The 24,843-nt window shown below is 41.2% G+C and overlaps 1 protein-coding gene across 1 annotated transcript; it reads right to left on the reverse strand.

Annotated features, from left to right (window-relative positions):
• Positions 1-17,049: 17,049 nt before the first annotated feature.
• Positions 17,050-20,283, reverse strand: LOC118667885 (calcium-transporting ATPase type 2C member 1-like). The gene is given in 2 exon segments (XM_036331549.1): positions 17,050-17,917; positions 17,920-20,283. Coding segments are annotated over 2 exon segments (2,937 nt in total). The 5' UTR covers positions 20,269-20,283; the 3' UTR covers positions 17,050-17,329.
• Positions 20,284-24,843: the final 4,560 nt, after the last annotated feature.

Below are 24,843 nucleotides of genomic sequence, written 5' to 3' on the forward strand. Positions count from 1 at the left end.
AAAGACATCGAGTGGCTGAATGGATAAAAAAACATGACCCATACATCTGCTGTCTACAAGAAACCCACCTCATTAGAAGGGACTCACACAGACTGAAAGTGAAATGATGGAAAAATATCTTTCAGGCAAATGGAAAGGAAAAGAAAGCTGGGGTAGCAATACTTATATCGGACAAAATAGACCTCAAAGTGAAGGCCATAACAAGAGATAAGGAAGGCCACTTCATAATACTAAGGGATCAATACAACAAGAAGATATAACCCTGGTAAACATATATGCACCCAATGCAGGAGCACCCAAATTCATAAAAAAAACTCCTGGAAGATATCAAAGAGAGATCGACAACAATACAATCATAGTAGGGGACTTTAATACACCACTGACAGCACTGGATAAGTCCTCTAGACAAACAATCAGCAAAGATACAGCAAATCCTAAATGACTCACTAGATCAGATGGACTTAATAGACATCTTCATAACACTTCACCCGAAAGCCAGGGAATATACATTCTACTCAAAGGCTCATAGACATATTCAACAATAGACCAATATTGGGTCACACAAGCAAAGTATCCCCAAATTCAGAAAATTGAAGTCATAAAAAGCGTCTTCGCAGACCACGATGGCATAATAGTAGAAATAAACTACAATAAAAACAACCCAAAATACTCAAACACCTGGAAGCTGAATAGCATGCTATTAAATATTGATTGGGTTACCAATGAAATCAAAGAAGAAATTCGAAACATCCTAGGAAACTAATGACAATGAAAACACAACAATCCAAAACCTATGGGACACAATGAAAGCAGTCCTGAGAGGGAAGTTTATAGCTTCTACAAGCCTATCTCAAAAAACAAGAAAAAATGGTAGTAAATCATCTACATCTACAACTCAAAGAATTAGAAAGAAGCAACAAGAGCACCCAGAGTGAGCAGAAGGAAGGAGATAATAAAGATTAGAGCAGAAATAAATGACATAGAGACCAAAAAAACAATACAGAAAATCAATGAAACCAAGAGCTGGTTCTTTGAAAGGATAAACAAGATTGACAAACCTCTAGCCAGACTCACCAAGAAGCAAAGAGAGAGGACCCAAATAAACAAAATCAGAAACGATAGAGGCGAAAATAACAACAGACCCCACAGAAATACAAATGATTGTTTAAAAAATACTATGGACAGCTCTACTCCAACAAACTAGACAACCTGGAGGAAATGGACAAATTCCTAGAAAAATACAACATTCCAAAACTCAATCAGGAAGAATCTAAAATCTCAACAGGCCAATAACTATGGAAGAAATTGAAGCAGTCATCAAAAAGCTCCCATCAAACAAAAGCCCAGGACCAGACGGCTTCACAGGGGAGTTTTACCAAACATTCAAGGAAGAACTAAAACCTATCCTCCTCAGACTACTACAAAAAATTCAAGAGGAAGGAACACTTCCAAGCTCATTCTATGAAGCCAGCATCACCCTAATACCAAAACCAGGTAAAGACAACACAATGAAAGAGAATTACAGGCCAATATCCCTCATGAACATAGATGCCAAAATCCTCAACAAAATCTTAGCAAATCGGATCCAGCAGTACATCAGAAAGATCATACACCATGACCAAGTAGGATTTATCCCAGGGATGCAAGGATGGTACAATATCCGCAAATCAATAAACGTGATACATCACATAAACAAATTGAAAGAAAAAAACCACATGGTCATATCAATTGATGCAGAAAAAGCATTTGACAAAATTCAACACCCATTTTTGATAAAAGCTCTCAGCAAGGTGGGAGTAGAAGGATCATACCTCAACATAATAAAAGCCATATATGACAGGCCCACAGCCAACATCATACTCAATGGACAAAAACTAACACCATTTCCCCTAAGAACAGGAACAAGACAGGGATGCCCCCTCTCACCACTCCTGTTCAACATAGTACTGGAAGTGTTAGCCATTGCAATTCGGCAAGAAGAAGAAATAAAAGGCATCCAAATTGGAAAAGAGGAAGTAAAACTGTCCTTATTTGCAGATGACATAATATTATACATACAAAACCCTAAAGACTCCATCAAAAAGCTACTGGACTTAATACATGAATTTGGCAATGTAGGAGGATACAAAATTAACCCCAAGAAATCCGAGGCATTTCTATACACCAATAGTGAACTTTCAGAAAGAGAGATTATAAAAACAATCCCGTTTACCATCGCATCAAAAAAATTAAGCTACCTAGGAATAAACTTAACTAAAGAGGTAAAAGACCTCTTCTCAGAAAACTACAGGACGTTGAAAAAAGATATAGAGGAAGACATAAACAGATGGAAGAACATACCGTATTCATGGATTGGTAGAATCAACATCATTAAAATGTCCATACTACCCAAAGCAATCTATAAATTCAATGCACTTCCCATTAAAATACCAACGGCATACTTCACAGATCTAGAACGAACTCTCCAAAAATTCATCTGGAATAAAAAAAGACCCCGAATAGCTGCAGCAATCCTGAAAAAGAACAAAGTAGGTGGAATCTCAATACCAGATATCAAGTTGTATTACAAAGCCACTGTTCTCAAAACTGCCTGGTACTGGCACAAGAACAGACATAGAGATCAATGGAATAGAATAGAGAGCCCAGAAATCGGCCCGAACCAATATGCTCAATTAATATCTGACAAAGGAGGCAAGAACATACAATGGAGCCAAGATAGTCTCTTCAATAAATGGTGTTGGGAAAATTGGACAGATATATGCAAGAAAATGAAACTAGATCACCAACTTACACCATACACAAAAATAACTCAAAATGGATAAAGGACTTAAATGTACGACAGGAAACCATAAAAATTCTAGAAGAATCCAAAGGCTACAAAATCTCAGACATATGCCGAAGCAATTTCTTCACTGATACAGCTCCTAGGGCACTTGAAACTAAAGAGAAAATGAACAAATGGGACTACATCAAAATAAAAAGCTTCTGCACAGCAAAAGAAACCATCAACAAAACAACGAGAAAACCCACTGTGTGGGAAAACATATTTGCCAATGTCATATCTGATAAGGGCCTAATCTCCAAAATTTATAGGGAACTCATACAACTTAACAAAAGGAAGATAAACAATCCAATCAAAAAATGGGCAAAGGACCTAAATAGACACCTTTCAAAAGAGGACATTCAGAAAGCCAAGAGACATATGAAAACATGCTCAAAGTCACTAATCATCCGAGAGATGCAAATCAAAACAACAATGAGGTACCATCTCACACCTGTCATATTGGCTATCATCAACAAATCAACAAACGACAAGTGCTGGAGAGGATGTGGAGAAAAAGGAACACTTGTGCACTGCTGGTGGGAATGCAGACTGGTGCAGCCACTATGGAAGACAGTATGGAGTTTCCTCAAAAAACTGAAAATGGAACTCCCATTTGACCCTGTGATCCCACTTCTAGGAATATATCCCAAGAAACCAGAAACACCAATCAGAAAGGATATATGCACCCCTATGTTCATAGCAGCACAATTCACCATAGCTAAGATCTGGAAACAGCCTAAGTGCCCATCAGTAGATGAATGGATTAGAAAACTGTGGTACATCTACACGATGGAATACTATGCTGCTCAAAAAAGGAAGGAACTCTTACCATTTGCAACGTCATGGATGGAACTGGAGAGCATTATGCTAAGTGAAATAAGCCAGTCAATGAAGGAAAAATACCACATGATCTCACTCATTCATGGATAATAGAGACCATTATAAACTTTTGAACAATAATAGATACAGAGGCAGAGCTGCCTCAAACAGATTGTCAAAGTGCAGCAGGAAGGCTGGGGAGGGTTTGGGGGGCAGGAGGTAGGGGGGTAAGAGATCAACTAAAGGACTTGTATGCATGCATATAAGCATAACCAGTGGACATAAGACATTGGGGGATAGGGGAGGCTAGGGGACTGTCTAGGGCGGGGGGATAAAATGGACACATATGTAATACCCTTTGTAATACTTTAAGCAATAAAAAAAAAGAAACAAACAAACAAACAAACAAAAAAGTATTGCTTTTTCTTCATTTTTTGTGAAGGATAAGTATTAAACCTTTTTTGAGTTTTTGGTAGAATTCACTAGTAAAGCCACCTGGTCCTGGACTTTTACTTTTCAAGTTTTTATGATTGTCAATTTCTTTACTGTTGATCAGTCTACTTAGATTTTTCAGTTTTTTATGGTTCAGTCTAGAAAAGTAACATATTTCTTTTTTTTATTATTGTTCAGATTATTACAGTTGTTTCTCTTTTTTCCCTCCATAGCTCCCCTCCACCCAGTTTCCACCCCACCCTCTGCCCTTAACGCCCCCCCACTGTCCTCATCCATAGGTGTACGATTTTTGTCCAGTCTCTTCCCACACCCCCCACACTCCTTTCTCCCTGAGAGTTATCAGTCCACTCCCTTTCTATGCCTCTGATTATATTATATTCACCAGTTTATTCTGTTCATCAGATTATTTATCCACTTGATTTTTAGATTCACTTGTTGATAGATATGTATTTGCTGTTCAAAATTTTTATCTTTACCCTTTTCTTCTTCCTCTTCTTAATACCTTTCAGCATTTCATATAATACTGGTTTGGTGGTGATATATTCCTTTAGCTTTTTCTTATCTGTGTAGCTCTTTATCTGACCTTCAATTCTGAATGATAGCTTTGCTGGGTAATCTTCGTTGTAGGTTCTTGCTATTCATCCCTTTGCATATTTCTTGCCACTCCCTTCTGGCCTGCATTGTTTCTGTTGAGAAATCAGCTGACAATCGTATGGGTACTCCCTTGTAGGTAACTAACTGTTTTTCTCTTGCTGCTTGTAAGATTCTCTCTTTGTCTTTTGCTCTTGGCATTTTAATTATGATGTGTCTTGGTGTGGTCCTCTTTGGATTCCTTTTGTTTGGGGTTCTCTGCACTTCCCGGACTTGTAAGTCTATTTCTTTCACCAGGTAGGGGAAGTTTTCTGTCATTATTTCTTCAAATAAGTTTTCAATATCTTGCTCTCTCTTCTTCTGGCACCCCCATAATTCAGATGTTGGTATGCTTGAAGTTGTCCCAGAGGCTCCTTACACTATCTTCATATTTTTGGATTCTTTTTTCTTTTTGCTTTCCTGGTTGGGTGTTTTTTGCTTCTTCGTATTTCAAATCTTTGACTTGATTCTTGCCATCCTCTAGTCTGCTGTTGGATCTCTGTGTATTATTCTTTATTTCAGTCAGTGTATGCTTAATTTCTAGTTGGTCCTTTTTCATATCCTTGAGGGTCTCACTAGATTTATTGAGGGTCTCACACAATTTATCAGTGGTTTCTAGAAAATTCTTGAAAAAACTTATAACCATGGTTTTGAACTCTATATCCAGTAGTTTGCTTTCCTCCATTTCTGTCATTCTGTCTTTGTCTCCTCATTTTGGCTTCTGCCCTTAGAGTGGCTTTCTGTGCTAGGTGTCCTATAGGTCCCAGTGGCTCAGCCTCCCCAATTACCTGAGGTGGACACTCTTGGTGCACCCCTTTGTGGGCTTAGTGCACAGTCTTATTGTAGTTAAGCCTTGATTGTAGTTGATATTACTGGGAGGAATTGACCTCCAGGCCAATTGGCTGTGAGAATCAGCTGTGTCTACAGTGGGAGAACTTGTGTGCTGGAGACAACCTTATGGGGCAAGACTTGTTTCAGTGGGGTTTTGGTGGTCACTGAGTCTGCCCCCTGAGTGTGTCCCTTATGGATCTGAGGAGTTGTAATCTGGATGATCCCACTCTGAACACTGGGTACACTGACTCTTGGATCTCTAAGGAGGTGCTAATTTAGCCTCTTCCTGAGGGTACCCAGCAGGAGCTATGGAGAGGTCTGCAGATTCCTCTTCTTTGTTTGGGGTTTGGAGGTGCCCAGATGAGGCCCAGCTGAGAAGCAATGCAAGCTTCTGTGTGGCTTTGGGCCTTCTTTTGGAAGTTCTGGGTCTCTCTGACCCAGCTGCAGTTTGTTAGGTAATTTTAGATTGCAAAGGGCTAGGCCATTCGTATACAAAGGCCTCTGTGCACAGCTTGGGTGGGGCAAGGTCTCAGGGAATCAACAGAGCTGAGCAAACAGCTATGGCTGATCCTCAGTCCTGCCCTAAGAGGTGCTGGGTCTTAGTGTCCCGTGGTAATCACTGCAAGCACCTCTGAGAGAAAGCCGCCCTCGAGATTTGCCCAATGTCAGACAGCCCAGTTTCTCCCCGTATGCATTTGGGTCCCCAGAGACTCACCCAGAACTGGAGTTCAGAGCAGTCGGGAGCTTGTGTCTCCCTCCCGATTGAAAAAGACAACCGCATCCTCAGTTGCCAGCCCTTTCCTCTCGCGCCTCCTTACCTCTGCACTTAACTTCTGCAACTCCTCGGAATCTCAGTGTGCTTTTCTCTTTCGTTTTATTTTTTTTTTTATTTTTATTTTTATTTTTTTTTATTGCTTAAAGTATTACAAAGGGTATTACATATGTGTCCATTTTATCCCCCCGCCCTAGACAGTCCCCTAGCCTCCCCTATCCCCCAATGTCTTATGTCCACTGGTTATGCTTCTATGCATGCATACAAGTCCTTTAGTTGATCTCTTACCCCCCTACCTCCTGCCCCGTAACCCTCCCCGGCCTTCCTGCTGCAGTTTGACAATCTGTTTGAGGCAGCTCTGCCTCTGTATCTATTATTGTTCAAAAGTTTATAATGGTCTGTATTATCCATGAATGAGTGAGATCATGTGGTATTTTTCCTTCATTGACTGGCTTATTTCACTTAGCATAATGCTCTCCAGTTCCATCCATGACGTTGCAAATGGTAAGAGTTCCTTCCTTTTTAGAGCAGCATAGTATTCCATCGTGTAGATGTACCACAGTTTTCTAATCCATTCATCTACTGATGGGCACTTAGGCTGTTTCCAGATCTTAGCTATGGTGAATTGTGCTGCTATGAACATAGGGGTGCATATATCCTTTCTGATTGGTGTTTCTGGTTTCTTGGGATATATTCCTAGAAGTGGGATCACAGGGTCAAATGGGAGTTCCATTTTCAGTTTTTTAAGGAAACTCCATACTGTCTTCCATAGTGGCTGCACCAGTCTGCATTCCCACCAGCAGTGCACAAGTGTTCCTTTTTCTCCACATCCTCTCCAGCACTTGTCGTTTGTTGATTTGTAGATGATAGCCAATATGACAGGTGTGAGATGGTACCTCATTGTTGTTTTGATTTGCATCTCTCGGATGATTAGTGACTTTGAGCATGTTTTCATATGTCTCTTGGCTTTCTGAATGTCCTCTTTTGAAAGGTGTCTATTTAGGTCCTTTGCCCATTTTTTGATTGGATTGTTTATCTTCCTTTTGTTAAGTTGTATGAGTTCCCTATAAATTTTGGAGATTAGGCCCTTATCGGATATGACATTGGCAAATATGTTTTCCCACACAGTGGGTTTTCTCATTGTTTTGTTGATGGTTTCTTTTGCTGTGCAGAAGCTTTTTATTTTGATGTAGTCCCATTTGTTCATTTTCTCTTTAGTTTCAAGTGCCCTAGGAGCTGTATCAGTGAAGAAATTGCTTCGGCATATGTCTGAGATTTTGTTGCCTTTGGATTCTTCTAGAATTTTTATAGTTTCCTGTCGTACATTTAAGTCCTTTATCCATTTTGAGTTTATTTTTGTGTATGGTGTAAGTTGGTGGTCTAGTTTCATTTTCTTGCATATATCTGTCCAATTTTCCCAGCACCATTTATTGAAGAGACTATCTTGGCTCCATTGTATGTTCTTGCCTCCTTTGTCAAATATTAATTGAGCATATTGGTTTGGGCCGATTTCTGGGCTCTCTATTCTATTCCATTGATCTATATGCCTATTCTTGTGCCAGTACCAGGCAGTTTTGAGAAGAGTGGCTTTGTAATACATCTTGATATCTGGTATTGAGATCCCACCTACTTTGGTCTTTTTCAGGATTGCTGCAGCTATTCGAGGTCTTTTTTTATTCCAGATGAATTTTTGGAGAGTTCGTTCTAGATCTCTGAAGTATGCCGTTGGTATTTTAATGGGAAGTGCGTTGAATTTATAGATTGCTTTGGGTAGTATGGACATTTTAATGATGTTGATTCTACCAATCCATGAACACGGTATGTTCTTCCATCTGTTTATGTCTTCCTCTATATCTTTTTTCAACGTCCTGTAGTTTTCTGAGTAGAGGTCTTTTACCTCTTTAGTTAAGTTTATTCCTAGGTAGCTTAATTTTTTTGGTGCGATGGTAAACGGGATTGTTTTTATAATCTCTCTTTCTGAAAGTTCACTATTGGTGTATAGAAATGCCTCGGATTTCTTGGGGTTAATTTTGTATCCTGCTACATTGCCAAATTCATGTATTAAGTCCAGTAGCTTTTTGATGGAGTCTCTAGGGTTTTGTATGTATAATATCATGTCGTCTGCAAATAAGGACAGTTTTACTTCCTCTTTTCCAATTTGGATGCCTTTTATTTCTTCTTCTTGCCGAATTGCAATGGCTAACACTTCCAGTACTATGTTGAACAGGAGTGGTGAGAGGGGGCATCCCTGTCTTGTTCCTGTTCTTAGGGGAAATGGTGTTAGTTTTTGTCCATTGAGTATGATGTTGGCTGTGGGCCTGTCATATATGGCTTTTATTATGTTGAGGTATGATCCTTCTACTCCCACCTTGCTGAGAGCTTTTATCAAAAATGGGTGTTGAATTTTGTCAAATGCTTTTTCTGCATCAATTGATATGACCATGTGGTTTTTTTCTTTCAATTTGTTTATGTGATGTATCACGTTTATTGATTTGCGGATATTGTACCATCCTTGCATCCCTGGGATAAATCCTACTTGGTCATGGTGTATGATCTTTCTGATGTACTGCTGGATCCGATTTGCTAAGATTTTGTTGAGGATTTTGGCATCTATGTTCATGAGGGATATTGGCCTGTAATTCTCTTTCATTGTGTTGTCTTTACCGGGTTTTGGTATTAGGGTGATGCTGGCTTCATAGAATGAGCTTGGAAGTGTTCCTTCCTCTTGAATTTTTTGTAGGAGTCTGAGGAGAACAGGTTTTAGTTCTTCCTTGAATGTTTGGTAAAACTCCCCTGTGAAGCCGTCTGGTCCTGGGCTTTTGTTTGCTGGAAGCTTTTTGATGACTGCTTCAATTTCTTCCATAGTTATTGGCCTGTTGAGATTTTTAGATTCTTCCTGATTGAGTTTTGGAATGTTGTATTTTTCTAGGAATTTGTCCATTTCCTCCAGGTTGTCTAGTTTGTTGGAGTAGAGCTGTCCATAGTATTTTTTAACAATCATTTGTATTTCTGTGGGGTCTGTTGTTATTTCGCCTCTATCGTTTCTGATTTTGTTTATTTGGGTCCTCTCTCTTTGCTTCTTGGTGAGTCTGGCTAGAGGTTTGTCAATCTTGTTTATCCTTTCAAAGAACCAGCTCTTGGTTTCATTGATTTTCTGTATTGTTTTTTTGGTCTCTATGTCATTTATTTCTGCTCTAATCTTTATTATCTCCTTCCTTCTGCTCACTCTGGGGTTTTCTTGTTGCTCTCTTTCTAATTCTTTGAGTTGTAGAGTTAGATGATTTACTACCATTTTTTCTTGTTTGTTGAGATAGGCCTGTAGAGCTATAAACTTCCCTCTCAGGACTGCTTTCATTGTGTCCCATAGGTTTTGGATTGTTGTGTTTTCATTGTCATTAGTTTCCAGGATGTTTCGAATTTCTTCTTTGATTTCATTGGTAACCCAATCAATATTTAATAGCATGCTATTCAGCTTCCAGGTGTTTGAGTATTTTGGGTTGTTTTTATTGTAGTTTATTTCTAATATTATGCCATCGTGGTCTGCGAAGACGCTTTTTATGATTTCAATTTTCTTGAATTTGGGGATACTTTGCTTGTGACCCAATATATGGTCTATTTTTGAATATGTCCTATGAGCATTTGAGTAGAATGTATATTCCCTGGCTTTCGGGTGAAGTGTTCTGAAGATGTCTATTAAGTCCATCTGATCTAGTGAGTCATTTAGGATTGCTGTATCTTTGCTGATTATTTGTCTAGAGGACTTATCCAGTGCTGTCAGTGGTGTATTAAAGTCCCCTACTATGATTGTATTGTTGTCGATGTCTCCTTTGATATCTTCCAGGAGTTTTTTTATGAATTTGGGTGCTCCTGCATTGGGTGCATATATGTTTACCAGGATTATATCTTCTTGTTGTATTGATCCCTTTAGTATTATGAAGTGGCCTTCCTTATCTCTTGTTATGGCCTTCACTTTGAGGTCTATTTTGTCCGATATAAGTATTGCTACCCCAGCTTTCTTTTCCTTTCCATTTGCCTGAAAGATATTTTTCCATCCTTTCATTTTCAGTCTGTGTGAGTCCCTTCTAATGAGGTGGGTTTCTTGTAGACAGCAGATGTATGGGTCATGTTTTTTTATCCATTCAGCCACTCGATGTCTTTTGTTTGGAGCATTTAGTCCGTTTACGTTTAAAGTTATTATTGAAAGGTACTTGTTTGTAGGCATTTCTGTTTTTGTGTGGCTGTTTTCTTTCTGAGCTTTTTATTTCTTATTTTTATACCAGTCCCTTTAGCATTCCTTGCATTGCTGGCTTGGTGGTGATAAACTCCCTTAGCCTTTTTTTGTCTGTGAAGCTTCTTATTTCCCCTTCAAGTTTGAATGATAGCCTTGCTGGATAGAGTATTCTTGGATTCAGTCCTTTGCTTTGCATCACTTTGTAAATTTCCGTCCATTCTTTTCTGGCCTGATGTGTTTCTGTTGAGAAATCATTTGACAATCTAATGGGAGATCCCTTGTATGTAACTTTCCGTCTCTCTCTTGCAGCCTGTAAGATTCTCTCTTTGTCCTGAACATTTGCTATGGTAATTATGGTGTGTCTTGGTGTGGGTCTTTTTGGGTTCACCTTGTTTGGGACTCTCTGGGCTTGTGTGACTTTTTTCTTCCCCACCTCAGGGAAGTTTTCTGATATTATTTCTTCTAATAGGTTTTCTAATCCTTGTTCATCCTTCTGTTGTTCTGGTACCCCTATTATTCGTATGTTGTTTCGTTTCATGTTGTCCCAAAGCTCCCTTAGGCTCTCCTCCTGTCTTTTCATTTTTTTCTCCAATTGCAGTACATTTTGGGTGTGTTTTGCTTCCTTGTCTTCTAAATCACTAATTCGGTCCTCCGCTTCTCCTAGTCTACTGTTGATACTTTCAATGGAGTTTTTCATTGCAGCTATATCACTCTTCATATCTTCTTGGGTCTTACTTAAGTTGTTGATTTTTTCATCTGTTTCTTCTAGCTTCTTCCATATGTTATCGATTTTTTCATCTGTTTCTTCTAGCTTCTTCCATATGTTATCGATTTTTTCATCTGTTTCTTCTTGCTTCTTGCTGAGGTTGTCGATTTTTTCCTCCATCCGGTTTATGCACTCTAGGACCCTTATTCTGAATTCTTTTTCTGTCATGTTGCATGCCTCTGTATTACTTAGCTGCTTTTCTGGAGAGTCCTCCTTCTCTTTCCTTTGGGGGTTTCTTTGTCTACCCATGTTTGATCTCACTGACATATCTAGACGTTGAGTCGTTCAGTGGCTGCTCCCTTGGTGGCAGTGACTCCTTGGTCTGCGGTTCCTCTTCGGGCGGTTGCGGTAGCAGCTGCTCTTCAGTTGGCAGCAACTCCTCTGGTGGGTGCTGTTCACAGCTGTGGTGGCTCTTCTGGCTGGTGGGGCGAGGTTTCACGTACAGCTGCTGTTCCTCAGCAGAGGGTGTGGTGCTCAGGAGGTTGCTGTTGCTTGGATCTGCTGTGTTGATTTAAAGGCACAAAATACAACACAACAAGGCACCACGTACCAGGCACTATACACAAATATATTCACAATATTAATAACCCCAAATAAAGGTGACCACCTGAATTAAGAGAATTAGGGGATAAGGAAGAAGGAAGAGAAAAAGAGAAAAGAGAAAAAAGAAAAGAAAATTAGGGACCAAAAAAAGGAGTGCAAAAATGAAAGTGGGAAAAAGGAGGGGGGAAAGTAAAAGCGAGAAAAGAAAGGAAAAGAAAAAAAAAGAGCGAATAGAGAGAATGAAGTGGAAGAGGGGAAGAGACTTTTTATATGAGGAGAATACTCCTATAGAACAGCCATTAATCCCAACAAATTCCAGCAACACCTCCATGGAGATAAATGCAAACTAGAAACAACCAATAATATAACGATGAAAATAGAATGGAGAATACTAATCCCAAAATAAAATAAAGAGAAAATAAAATGGCACTTTAAAAAAAATGGTAAAATGGTAGCAGTAATAATACTGGTTAAAAATAAGAAGGTAGTAATTAAAAGGGTAAAATCAGGTGATGGAAAAAAGAAGAAAAAAAAAAAAAAGAAGAAGAAGAGGAAAAGAGAAAAAAAAAAGAAAAAAAATTGGTTTCTTAGTTAAAAGGTGAAAAAAGAAAAAAAAAAATATTGCAGTAGTGAAGGTCCTTCGGTTCTTCTATTCTTCAGTGTGGCTCGCCTTAGACCTGCCAGGTATTCAGGAGAGTGTTGAGTTTCCCTGCGATACACTGTTCCTCTGTGTTGTAAACCACAGTCCTTATTTTAAAGCAAGCCGCATTTGTTTCCCAGACTGCCTTATTTTGTGTTTAGCAAAGAGTCAGTTTGTGGGTCAGCCTCTGGGTGGCAGTGTTCTGGGGTTGGCTTCTGAGGCTACAGGGCCTCTCTGTCCAGTGGAAGTTCACTGCCCAGAGCTGGCTGCGTAAGAGTTACCAGTGCTGTGTTGTTGCTGGGATTGAAAATCCCTCTATAGGCCAGACCCTGTTAACTCCCAGGGACTGATCAGGTTATTTTAATCCTTGATCTCCTACAGGGTGGAATCTGGGTGTGGCTGTGCTCCTTGCCTGGGGGCTGGGGGGAGGAGTCTCACTCTCCGGAGAGAATGGCTGCCTCAGACGTGGGCTCAGGGGTGTCTCAGCACTCAATTCGCTGCCACCTCTCCCGGCCCCCCTTCTCTCCTCAGTCTCTCCCCAGATTCCACTCCTCCGCACACTCTCCCTCTCTTCAGCACAGGTGAGTGTCTGTATCCGAAATGTCCCATGAACAGGATTCAGTGAAAACAAACAAACAAACGCCGGCCGCTGAAACGGGGAGGGCTTGGTTTCTGTAAGCTTCTTCTCTTACCGGGACTGCATGGTCTGATCAGCTCTTCAGGCTGCCCCTTTAGGCTCAGTCCTCTGTGATCACAGACCGAGCTCTCAATTCCCCCGGCAGCGCCAGGAATCTCGCGGTTCTCCTTTCCCCCGTCAGGGGCTGTGCCTGTCCCAAGGGACGCGGCTGTCTGCCACGCGGTCTCCCTCCGACTCTCTGGGCTCAGAGGTCTGGCAAACTTTCCTGCCCAAATCCCTGGTTTTTTTACCTTTCCAGGGGAGTTCTGCTCTTCCCGGCTGTAAACCGTCTCGCCAGCTGAGGAATTTCGCCAATTCGGGGTGGATGTTACTAGTTTCAGCTGCTCACTCCATTTGCTCAGGGACACGACCTGGGACGCGTCTGCCTATACCGCCGCCATCTTTGAAATCCTCCTGCCTCAGCTTCTCTTTCGTTTTAGTTGTAGAATTTCCACTCAGCCAGCCTTCCTGTGGCTCTGGATGATGTCCATTTTGTCTTTTAGTTGTAGTTTTGAAGTGGTTGTTTGAGGCAGCAATTTCAGGTGTTTACCTATGTCTCCATCTTGGTTTCTCCCAAAGTAACATATTTCTAAGAACTTGTCAATTTCTTCTAGGTTATTTAATTTGGTGGTTTATAGTATTTTATAATATACTAGAGGCCCAGTGCACAAAAATTTGTGCACTTGGGGGGAAGGGAGGGGTTCCCTCAGCCCGGCTTGTGACCTCTCGCAGTCTGGGACCCCTCGGGAGATAATGACCTGCTGGCTTAGGCCCGTTCCTGGGTGGCAGAGGGCAGGCCCAATCCCTAGGTGCAGCCCCTGGTCGGGCTCAGAGCAGGGCTGATTGGGAAGTTGGGGCACCGCCCCTGTCATGCACAGAGCAGAGCGGATCGGAAAGTTGCAATGCCACCCTCAGTCACGCTCAGGGTAGGGCCGATTGGGGGGTTGGGGCACCATCCCCTGTCACACTCAAGGCAGGGTCGATGGGCAGGTTGCAGCACCACCCCTGTCACACAAAGAGCAGGGCCAATCAGGGGGTTGGGGAGCTCCCCCCTGTCACTCACAGAGTAGGGCCAATAGGGGAGTTGGGGCACCGCACCCTGTCACACACAGAGCAGGGCCGATGGAGAGGTTATGGCTCTACCCCATCACACACAGAGCAGGGTCCATGGAGGGGGGTTGGGGCGCCACCCTCTATCACCCACAGAGCAGGGCCAATCAGGGGGTTGGGGCACCGGACCCTGTCACACACAGAGCAGGGCCGATCAGGGGGTTGGGGAGCTCCCCTGTATCAGGCACAGAGCAGGGCTGATCAGGGGGTTGGGGCACCTTCCCCTGTCACGAACAGAGCAGGGCGGATAGGGAGGTTGTGGCCCTGCCCCGTCACACACAGAGCTGCAGGGTGATCAGGGGTTTTGGGCGCTGCCGCCTGTCACGCTGATCCCGGTGCTGGGAGGCATATTACCCTTTTACTATATAGGATAGAGGCCTGGTGCACGGGTAGGAGCTGGCTGGTTTGCCCTGAGGGGTGTCCTGGATCAGGGTGGGGGTCCCCACTGGGGTGCCTGGCCAGTCTGGGTGAGGGGCTGAGGGCTGTTTTCATGCTGGCGGGTGACTGAAGCTCCCAACCGCTCCTTTTTTTCTTTTTCTTTTTTTTATTTTGGGCCAGCTTTAGCCCTGAGGCTTGGCTCCAGCTCTTAGGCCTCGGCTGCTGAAAGCAGGTTTCTGGCCTTTGTTTACCTTCTGTATTTGATACAATGTTGCGATCCTGCTGGCTGAAGCCCGACGGACTAAAGCAGGTTTCTGGGGTTTTGTTTAGCTTCTATATTTGTAACATAGTTGCTTAGAGTTGCAGCTCAGAGGCCTGCAGCGGCAGTCGGGGAACATTGGAGTCCTCTGTCACTGAAGCAAGCAAGCCTCATGTTCACTTTAAGCTGCCTGGCTGCCGGCCGCCATCTTGGCTGGCAGTTAATTTGCATATCGCCCTGATTAGCCAATGGGAAGGGTAGCGGTCATACGCTAATTACCATGTTTCTCTTTTATTAAATAGGATAAAAACCCTGGGTATAACATCACGGCCAGAACCATGACCAACCAGAAGGAAGTCAGTCCTGCAGGGGTCATCTTGTAAGCGGCTGCGGCGAGGTTTCAGGCAGGAACCTGCCCTCAGAGCAAGGTTTCAGGCAGGAACCCGCCCTTGGAGCAGAACGTGAAAGTTAAATGATTTGTAATGGACCTATTATTGAAGCTACCTTTGGAAATACTATATCTATAGATAACATTAAAAATATATCTAAATGTGCAATTCTTTGTCCAAAAAATGATCATGTTAAAAATTAAGTGAAGAAATTTTGGATATACTTGATGGAGATTTTCACACATATTTGAGTGATGATTCCATTGATTCCACAGATGATGCTGAAAAGGAAAATTTGGCCATCAAATTTCTTAATAATATTACTCCTTCGGTAATGCCATGTCATAAATTAAAATTGAAAGTGGGTGCAATCATGCTATTGAGAAATCTCAATAGTAAATGGGGTCTTTGTAATGGTACCAGATTTATTATCAAAAGATTACGACCTAACATTATTGAAGCTGAAGTATTAACAGGATCTGCAGAGGGAGAGGCTGTTCTGATTTCAAGATTTAATTTGTCCCCATCTGACACTGGCCTGCCATTTAAATTGATTCGATGATGGTTTACTGTGATGCCAGCATTTGTGATGACTATTAATAAATCACAAGGACAAACTCTAGACTAGTGGTTCTCAATCTTCTGGCCCTTTAAATACAGTTCCTCATGTTGTGAGCCAAACCATAAAATTGTTTTCATTGCTACTTCACAGTGTAATGTTGCTACTGTTATGAATTGTAAATATCTGATATGCAGGATGGCCTTAAGTGACCCTTGTGAAAGGGTCATTCGACTGCCAAAGGGGTCGTGACCCACAGGTGAGAACCGCTGCTCTAGACAGAGTAGGCATATTCCTACCTGAACCCGTTTTCGCACATGGTCAGTTATATGTTGCTTTCTCTCAAGTTTGAAGAGACATTACAGTTAAAGTTCCAAATACTTCATCACAGGGAAATTAGTCAAGCACTCTGAGAGTGTTTTCAGTCAATGTGGTGTACAGGGAGATATTGGAATAAGTTTAATCACTTTATCAGTCATTGTTTGCATCACTGTTGTTTTTATATCATGTTTTTGTTTTCATATCATGTTTTTGTTGTTTTCATATCATGCTTTTTTTCATTTTTATATCATGCCTCTGTTGTTGTTATATCCTTTTTTAAAAATATATATTTTAGTGATTTTTTACAGAGAGGAAGGGAGAGGGATAGAGAGTTAGAAACATCCATGAGAGAGAAACATCCATCAGCTGCCTCCTGCACACCCCCTACTGGGGATGTGCCCACAACCAAGGTACATGCCCTTGACCAGAATCGAACCTGGGACTCTTCAGTCTTCAGGCCGATGCTCTATCCACTGAGCCAAACTGGTCAGGGCTATTATATCCTTTTGTTACTGTTTATTTATTAATAAATTTATATATTATTTTCATATACATTTTACTAATTTCCTTTCATTTCTCACTCTTCTATTATAGAGAAAGGGCAAATAGCAATATTAAAATATCTCTGCTAATTAATTCCCTTTTTTAAAAAGAATATATTTTATTGATTTTTTTTAAAGAGTTTTTGTGATTTTTTTAAAAAATATATTTTATTGATTTTTTTTTTTTAGTTTTTATTCCCCACCACCATAAATAGTACAATATTTAAAAATTAAAAAAAATATATCTATCTAAGATAGACAGTGTATTTGTATTGTTAGACCTCTTTAAGTGGTTTAGGTTTTGCCTTTTTATTTTTTATTAAATAAATGACCATATGCTTTATAAAGTTCCCCTCAATCTCAAAAGCCAATTTAAATCAAGGAATGTGTTATCAAAGTTACATAATTTCATTTGAGACTGTCAGCAGGTTAAAGTCTTCAATCAAGTCTTTAGCATTAATGCTTATTTTTAGTCAATGAAAAGTTAAAAAGTTCTCAAATCTTCATTATCCTCTTGAATTTGCCCTTCTAAATGATCCTCAAACTGCAGTTCCTAGTTTGCAAAAATAAAAGAATGCAATATGCATCATACTTCAAGAAAAGACGACGATGTTGAACTAACATGCTTCTGAATCTTTTCCCTGCTCCTCTCAACTTTCTTTATAATTTCCGACACTATGCACACTGACGAGGTGAGACCCAAAAGAAACAGCAGATCCAGTATACTTAGGCTCTCGGTTTGAAAAACGTTCTGAAGTGGAGGAAAGTAAATAACTAATAACTGTCCCATGATGGATCCAAGAACTGCGTAGCAAAACATTTTATTACTGCAGAGTCCAATCTCAAACACAGACTTGGTCTGGGATCTAGAACTTAGTGCATTGAACATGTCAAAAAACAAAAAGCATGTGAAGGTCATTGTTGTCTCTCGAGGTGTTATCACATTGTCTCGTAGATCCCGCCAGAAGACAAATAAAGTCCCACAAACAATGATTATTGATGAAACAAGTATTTTAAGTATCAGGTTTTTGGTAAAAATGCTGTCCTTCCAGTTGCGTGGAGGTTTACGAATGACATCTTTATCCACTGGTTCTACTCCAAGGCTCTGAGCTGGAGGTCCATCCATGATAATATTGATCCACAAAATCTGCATGGCATTGAGAGGATTAGGAAAAAGTTCATTAATGTAGCCAGTGAGATTAAAGTCAATGCTGCTATACTCATGCTCAGTTGGAATCTAACAAAATTTTTAATGTTATTATAAATCCCTTTACCCTCTTCAATTGCAGACATTATGGTTTGGAAATCATTGTCCACCAGGATCATGTCAGCTGCCTCTTTGCAAACATCTGTGCCAGTCTGACCCATTGCGATTCCAATATCTGCAGCCTTCAGAGCAACTGCATCATTTACTCCATCTCCTGTCATGGCTACAACCGACCCATTCTTCTGTAGAGACTTAATAATTTTCATCTTGTGCCTTGGACTAGCTCTGTAAAATACTGCAACCTTCGGTAGTACTTGTGAAAGCTGCTGGACATCCATTGCATCTATTTCTTCTCCTGAGACTGACTGGGAAGTTTTGGAACACAATCCCAAATGACTAGCGATTGCAACTGCAGTCTCCTGTGAGTCTCCAGTAATCATTTTTATCAATACTCCTGAGGCGATGAGTGTTGTAACAGCTTCTTTCACACCAGTTCTAGGAGGATCAATGATTCCCACCAGGCCAAGAAATGTCAGCTGTCCCAGTTCAGGACCAGAAGCTAAAGCAAGAACTCTGAGCCCTGCTGAGCCCATTCGTGCCTTCTCTTGTTGGGACCTATCTCTCTGCTGCTGGGTGAGTGTTAAAGTCTGTCCTTTGCTAAGGTATGTAGTACAATACTTAATCACCTGTTCATAAGCACCCTTCATAAAACAAATCTCTGGTCCATCCTGCTGTGTTCTGTGTACACACTTAATAGCCATCCACTTTTGCTCAGAGCTAAAAGGATATTCAGTTTTTCTGATATAATCCTGTTGAACTCCATCAAGACCCATCTTCATTGCAAGAGCAATTAAGGCTCCTTCTGTTGGCTTCCCCATTAGAGTGTCATTTCTAATTACAGCATCGTTGCACACACAGCCCGCCTCAACAATTCTGCTAACAGCTGGGTTACAGAATCCATGAACAACATCACCATCAACAATCACTTCTCCAAATGAATTGTAGCCAACTCCAGTAGCCTCAGAATGCAGACCATCTGAAGTAAAAATGTGAGTAACAGTCATTTCATTCTTCGTCAGTGTTCCAGTTTTATCTGAGCAAATGACATTACAGCAACTCAGAGTTTCAACTATAGGCAGTTTTTTCACAATGGCCCTTTTCTTCACCATTCTCATAACACCAAGGGCTAGAGTCACTGTGACCACAATGGGAAGACCTTCAGGAATTGCTGCTACAGCCAAACTTACACTAATAGTAAACATTTCCAGGATATCTTTTCCTAGTAACCAGCCAACCAACATGATGATACCTATTATACCAAAGGAGTAAAAGGAAAGTTGCTTTCCTAAGAGGTCCATGCTCTTCTGCAGAGGGGTTTTCGGTGCTTCCTCTGCTTGCATCATTTTGAAAACTTCTCCAAATTCAGAATTTTCTCCTGTTCCAATGACAACACCCTTTGCTTTGCCACATCTGACCAGTGTTCCCATGAAGGCAATGTTACTTCTTGATGCAAGATCTCCATTAGTCGCAGCCAGCTGAGGAGCTGTCAACTTAGAGCAAGGCGTTGTCTCTCCTGTCAAGCTGGACTCATCAATGGAAAGATCCACAGACTCAAACAAGCGTAAGTCAGCAGGAACTCTGTCCCCAACAGAAAGGCAAACTGTATCACCTGGAACCAAGTCTCGTGCAAGTGTATGTTCCAATTTTCCTTCACGCACACAATGGCATTCTGGTGGCATAAGTTTTCTCAGTTCTTCAAGAGACTTTTCTGAACGATATTCCTGAACAAAGGCAACTGTAATGACGATAAGTATTGCCACAGTGATACTGATAGCATCATCAAACTGATGCATTAAAACACTGATGACTGCAGAAGCCAGAAGCAGCATAATAAGGGGATTTTTAAACTGAGAAATATACTTCTTCCACAGTGGCTCATCTTCACTGATATCAAATTCATTCCAGCCATGGAAGGCTCGTCGATGATTTACTTCACATTTGTTTAGACCATTCTGAAGATCAGCTTGCAGAATACTTGCAACTTCGCTGACTGGTAATTCACTTGCTTTTTTTGATGTCAATACAGGAATCATTGTCTCATTTTCACCATTAGGAATTTTTTGAAAACGTGCAACCTTCATTTTCCATTGAAACTGCACTTGATTGGTGGCTACCAAGTCTTTTAGTGTCAGCCGCAGCCACACGGGGAACAGAGAGAGGAGGAAGACAAGGCAGAGAAGCCCCCGGGATCCCAGGCTGTCACCCCCGCTCCCGGCCACGCATCCCACGGCTGCTCCCACCACCCCTAGCAGCAGCATACGCGGGCTCGCCAGGGCGCCAGCGCGCCGCGGGCAGGAAGGAACGGCTCCCCATCGGCGGCGCCAGGCGGGAGCCAGTTCCCGGCGTGGGAAAGAGCGACGGGAGGAAGGGAGGGAGGCAGGCAGGGCGGGCGGGGTGGGGAAGGGAAGAGGAGGTGAGGGACCCGTCTGCACCCGCCTCCGCTCCTGCGCTCCGCCCCTCCCCGCCGCCCCAGCGAGCCCCGCACTCCCCGGCCAGCCGCAGACCGAGCTTTCTACTTTATTGATTGTTTACAGAGAGGAAGGGAGAGGGATAGAGAGTTAGAAACATCCATGAGAGAGAAACATCCATCAGCTGCCTCCTGCACACCTCCCACTGGGGATGTGCCCACAACCCAGGTACATGCCCTTGACCTAGTCGAACCTGGGACCCTTCAGTCGGCAGGCCGACGCTCTATCCACTGAGCCAAACCGGTTTCAGCTTTTATTGATTTTTTTACAGAGAGGAAGGGAGAGAGATAGAGAGTTAGAAACATCAATGAGAGAGAAACTTTGATCAGCTGCCTCCTGCACACCTCCCACCAGGGATGTGCCCGCAACCAGGTACATGCCCTTGACTGGAATCGAACCTGGGACCCTTCAGTCCACAAGCGGACGCTCTATCCACTGAGCCAAACTGGCCAGGGAATGTGTTATATTTTCTTGATGTATTGTCCCCTTTGTCATTATAAAATATCCATCTTTGTCCCTTGTTCCTTTTTTTATCTTACAACTAGAGGCCTAGTGCACGAATTCGTGCACAGGTAGGGTCCCTTGGCCTGGCTGGCGATTGGGGCCAATAGGGCTGTCTCACCCAGTCCCCATCCAACCCACTACTCTGTACCTTTGGGGGATGATCAAGGCCAGTCGGCTGGGGGAAGGGACTGCGGGAGGTTGGCTGGCTGCGGGAGGTTGTCTGTGGGAGTGCACTGACCGCCAGAGGGCAGCTCTTGCATTGAATGTCTGCCCCGTGATGGTCAGTGCATGTCATAGGTACCAGCCCATTGTCCGGCCATCCAGTCATAATGGTCGCTTAGGCTTTTATATAGATAGATTATTTTGTCAGTTATAAGGGTGTGTACACGCTCTTTTATCTAGATGTACTATTATATTCCACCTCTTCACTTTGAGTCTATGTTTGTCCTTAAAACTGAGATGTGTCTATAGTTGGGTTTTGTTTTTTCATCCAACCCGCTACTCTGTACCTTTTAATTGGTGAGTTCAGTCCATTTACATTTAGGATGATTATTAATATATGAAAATTTCCTATAGCAATTAGTAAAGCACTTTTAATGATTTTTACAAGTATCTAAGCTACTGCTAAACCAATTTTATTTTCACTAGCTGGAAAAACTTAAGTATTATTTAATATTACAAATTTTCATACTTAAAATCTTAATATAAGAAAAGAAACACACTTCCAAATTAACACAAACACATTTTTAAAAAGTTTTTAATTAAAAAAAGTAAAACTGTCAAACTGAAAATGGAACTCCCATTTGACCCTGTGATCCCACTTCTAGGAATATATCCCAAGAAACCAGAAACACCAATCAGAAAGGATATATGCACCCCTATGTTCATAGCAGCACAATTCACCATAGCTAAGATCTGGAAACAGCCTAAGTGCCCATCAGTAGATGAATGGATTAGAAAACTGTGGTACATCTACACGATGGAATACTATGCTGCTCTAAAAAGGAAGGAACTCTTACCATTTGCAACGTCATGGATGGAACTGGAGAGCATTATGCTAAGTGAAATAAGCCAGTCAATGAAGGAAAAATACCACATGATCTCACTCATTCATGGATAATAGAGACCATTATAAACTTTTGAACAATAATAGATACAGAGGCAGAGCTGCCTCAAACAGATTGTCAAACTGCAGCAGGAAGGCTGGGGAGGGTTGCGGGGCAGGAGGTAGGGGGGTAAGAGATCAACTAAAGGACTTGTATGCATGCATATAAGCATAACCAGTGGACATAAGACATTGGGGGGTAGTGGAGGCTAGGGGACTGTCTAGGGCGGGGGGATAAAATGGACACATATGTAATACCCTTTGTAATACTTTAAGAAAAAAAAAAAAAAAAAAAAAAAAGTAAAACTGTAGACGATATTTAAAAAGACAAGACAATAATTAAATCATAATACTTATGTTCCTTTTAATTTGCTATAATTCCTTTTCTTTAGAGTATTTTTTAATGGTATTTTCCCAAACAAAATTACTAAAAAAGTTTTCCAACATAAAAAAAAGCATTCAGGATCTCCTTGAGAGCTGCAAACAATGGGTGCACTTTTCAGTAACAACACAAACATGTAAAACTGAGGAAGCAACAACTGCATCTGATCCTTACGTGTTCATGCATCTTGTGATACAAACACAAGTGCTTGATCTTGAAGGCTGGAGAAAATAATCCAGGATAAATATCAATGTTTGTCAGAGTAATCTCATCAGCTTTAAATTCCAGCACTGCAATGTGAAATGCCATGACATAGGTTTCACTATAATTCAACTCACAGACCACAACAAATGCTAGCTCCTTTAAAAGCATGATGGTGGTGTATGCATGTGTGTGTCTCTATGTCTGTATTTTGTGCTTTTTAATTTTTAGAAAGTTATTATCATAAAGATTTGATCTAATAATTAAACTTAGTCCTGCCTTTACAGGGATCCTCAAAGTCTGTCATTCTGCCACTAATGCCAAGAAAAGCAAAATGAAAAAGAGGAAGATGAAAAAGTAGACAAACAAAAAAGATTCCCTACCATTCTATTAAGTGTGAATATAATGATTTGCACTCCTATGCAATTAACCATTTTTCTGAATTCATATATTGCTGAATTCAGCCATGAAATCATGTTCATTTTGGTTTATCTAATATGTCCAATTTACCTTTTTTTTGTATAAGTGTCAGGCAATATTTATATATTTACTTAAATTTTGTAGCTATGAATAAGGTATTTATGGTTTGTTTTATGAAATCATAACTGAAATAAGATAAATATTTTCAAACTGCTATGAGTTTGTCTAAATGCCCATTTCAATCATAAATTCAGAGGTCAATGGTGGGTAAGAGGGACATATATAATACTTTCAACAATAAAGATAAGAAAAATAATAAATTCAGTAAAAGTCACAGCAATTTGCAATGGCAGCGTTGGAAATATGATAGAAATCTCAGATACATACTAAGCTTGGAGCATTATACCGTACATGCTAAACTGTCATTTTGGAAGTTGAAGGAAAACTTAAGTAGATTTTCTAGCCAGTTAAGTTTTTAAATATTGGAATTTTCAAAGTAAGTCACAATTTCTGAGATTTATATTGGAAAAAAAACTCAGCAAGAAAAACATTATCAGCATTTATAGTTACTCAGCTAATGACCATCTCAATCTCAATGCATACAAAAATACTGTCACATTTTGCTCTCAGAAATTGTTCTTTCATTCTCCAGTTTAACTCCATAGTCATGTGCACTAAACAGGACTTTATCTTTTTAAAAAATATATATATTTTATTGATTTTTTTACAGAGAGGAAGGGAGAGGGACAGAAAGTTAGAAACATAGATGAGAGAGAAACATCAATCAGCTGCCTCCTGCATAACCCCCACTGGGGATGCGCCTGCAACCAAGGTACACACCTTTGACTGGAATCGAACCCGGGACCCTTGAGTCCGCAGGCTGATGCTCTATCCACTGAGCCAAACCAGTCAGGGACACGAAACAGGACTTTAAAGGAAATGAGCAGCCCTAACCAGTTTGGTTCAGTGGATAGAGCGTCAGCCTGCGGACTGAAAGGTCCCAGGTTCGATCCCAGTCAAGGGCATGTACCTTGGTTGCAGGCACATCCCCAGTGGGAGGTAGCAGGAGGTAGCTGATGGATGTTTCTCTCTCATTGATGTTTCTAACTCTCTATCCTTCTCCCTTCCTCTCTGTAAAAAATCAATAAAATATATTCAAAGGAAATGAGCAGAGGAGAGAAGACCAGTCTCATGCCTTTGCATATAGACGTTCAATGTGGCACGCTAGGCAACATTCCCTTTGGCACACTACAGACTGAATGTTTAGGAGTTCAGTGAATTAAAATTTGTAATTATCAAATTTTCAAGGCACCAACGTAGTAGTTTTCTGGGAATTATCAAAGGCAGAAAACATACTGCCTCATGATAACATCACAACTATAGACAATAAGAACTTCAGGTAGCAGGGATTGGAAGAGCAAATTTTCTCTAAATTCTCTACAAACTAGCTAAAATTTCAGCATTTAGCAAAAGGATTCCAAGGCAGAAAACCAAACTGTGGGGAACCGATAGAGGGTTGAGCCTGGGACTGATCTGCTGGCAAAGTCACAAACAAGTCCCAGCTTAGAGGGCTCAGTCCTCTTAGCATAATTAGGCTTGACCTTATAACACTCTCCAGATCTTACCTGGGAAGCTAATGGGCTGAGGGAAGTGCAGGGAGTGTAACTATGGTCAAAACAGGTGAAACTCACAAGAACTGTGTAACTATGGTAACCACTGCCTTGTTTACCTCTGACTATAAAAGGTCCCTGCG

This window comes from Myotis myotis, unplaced genomic scaffold (genome assembly GCF_014108235.1).
Source record: "Myotis myotis isolate mMyoMyo1 unplaced genomic scaffold, mMyoMyo1.p scaffold_m19_p_13, whole genome shotgun sequence".
Lineage (NCBI taxonomy): Eukaryota > Metazoa > Chordata > Mammalia > Chiroptera > Vespertilionidae > Myotis > Myotis myotis.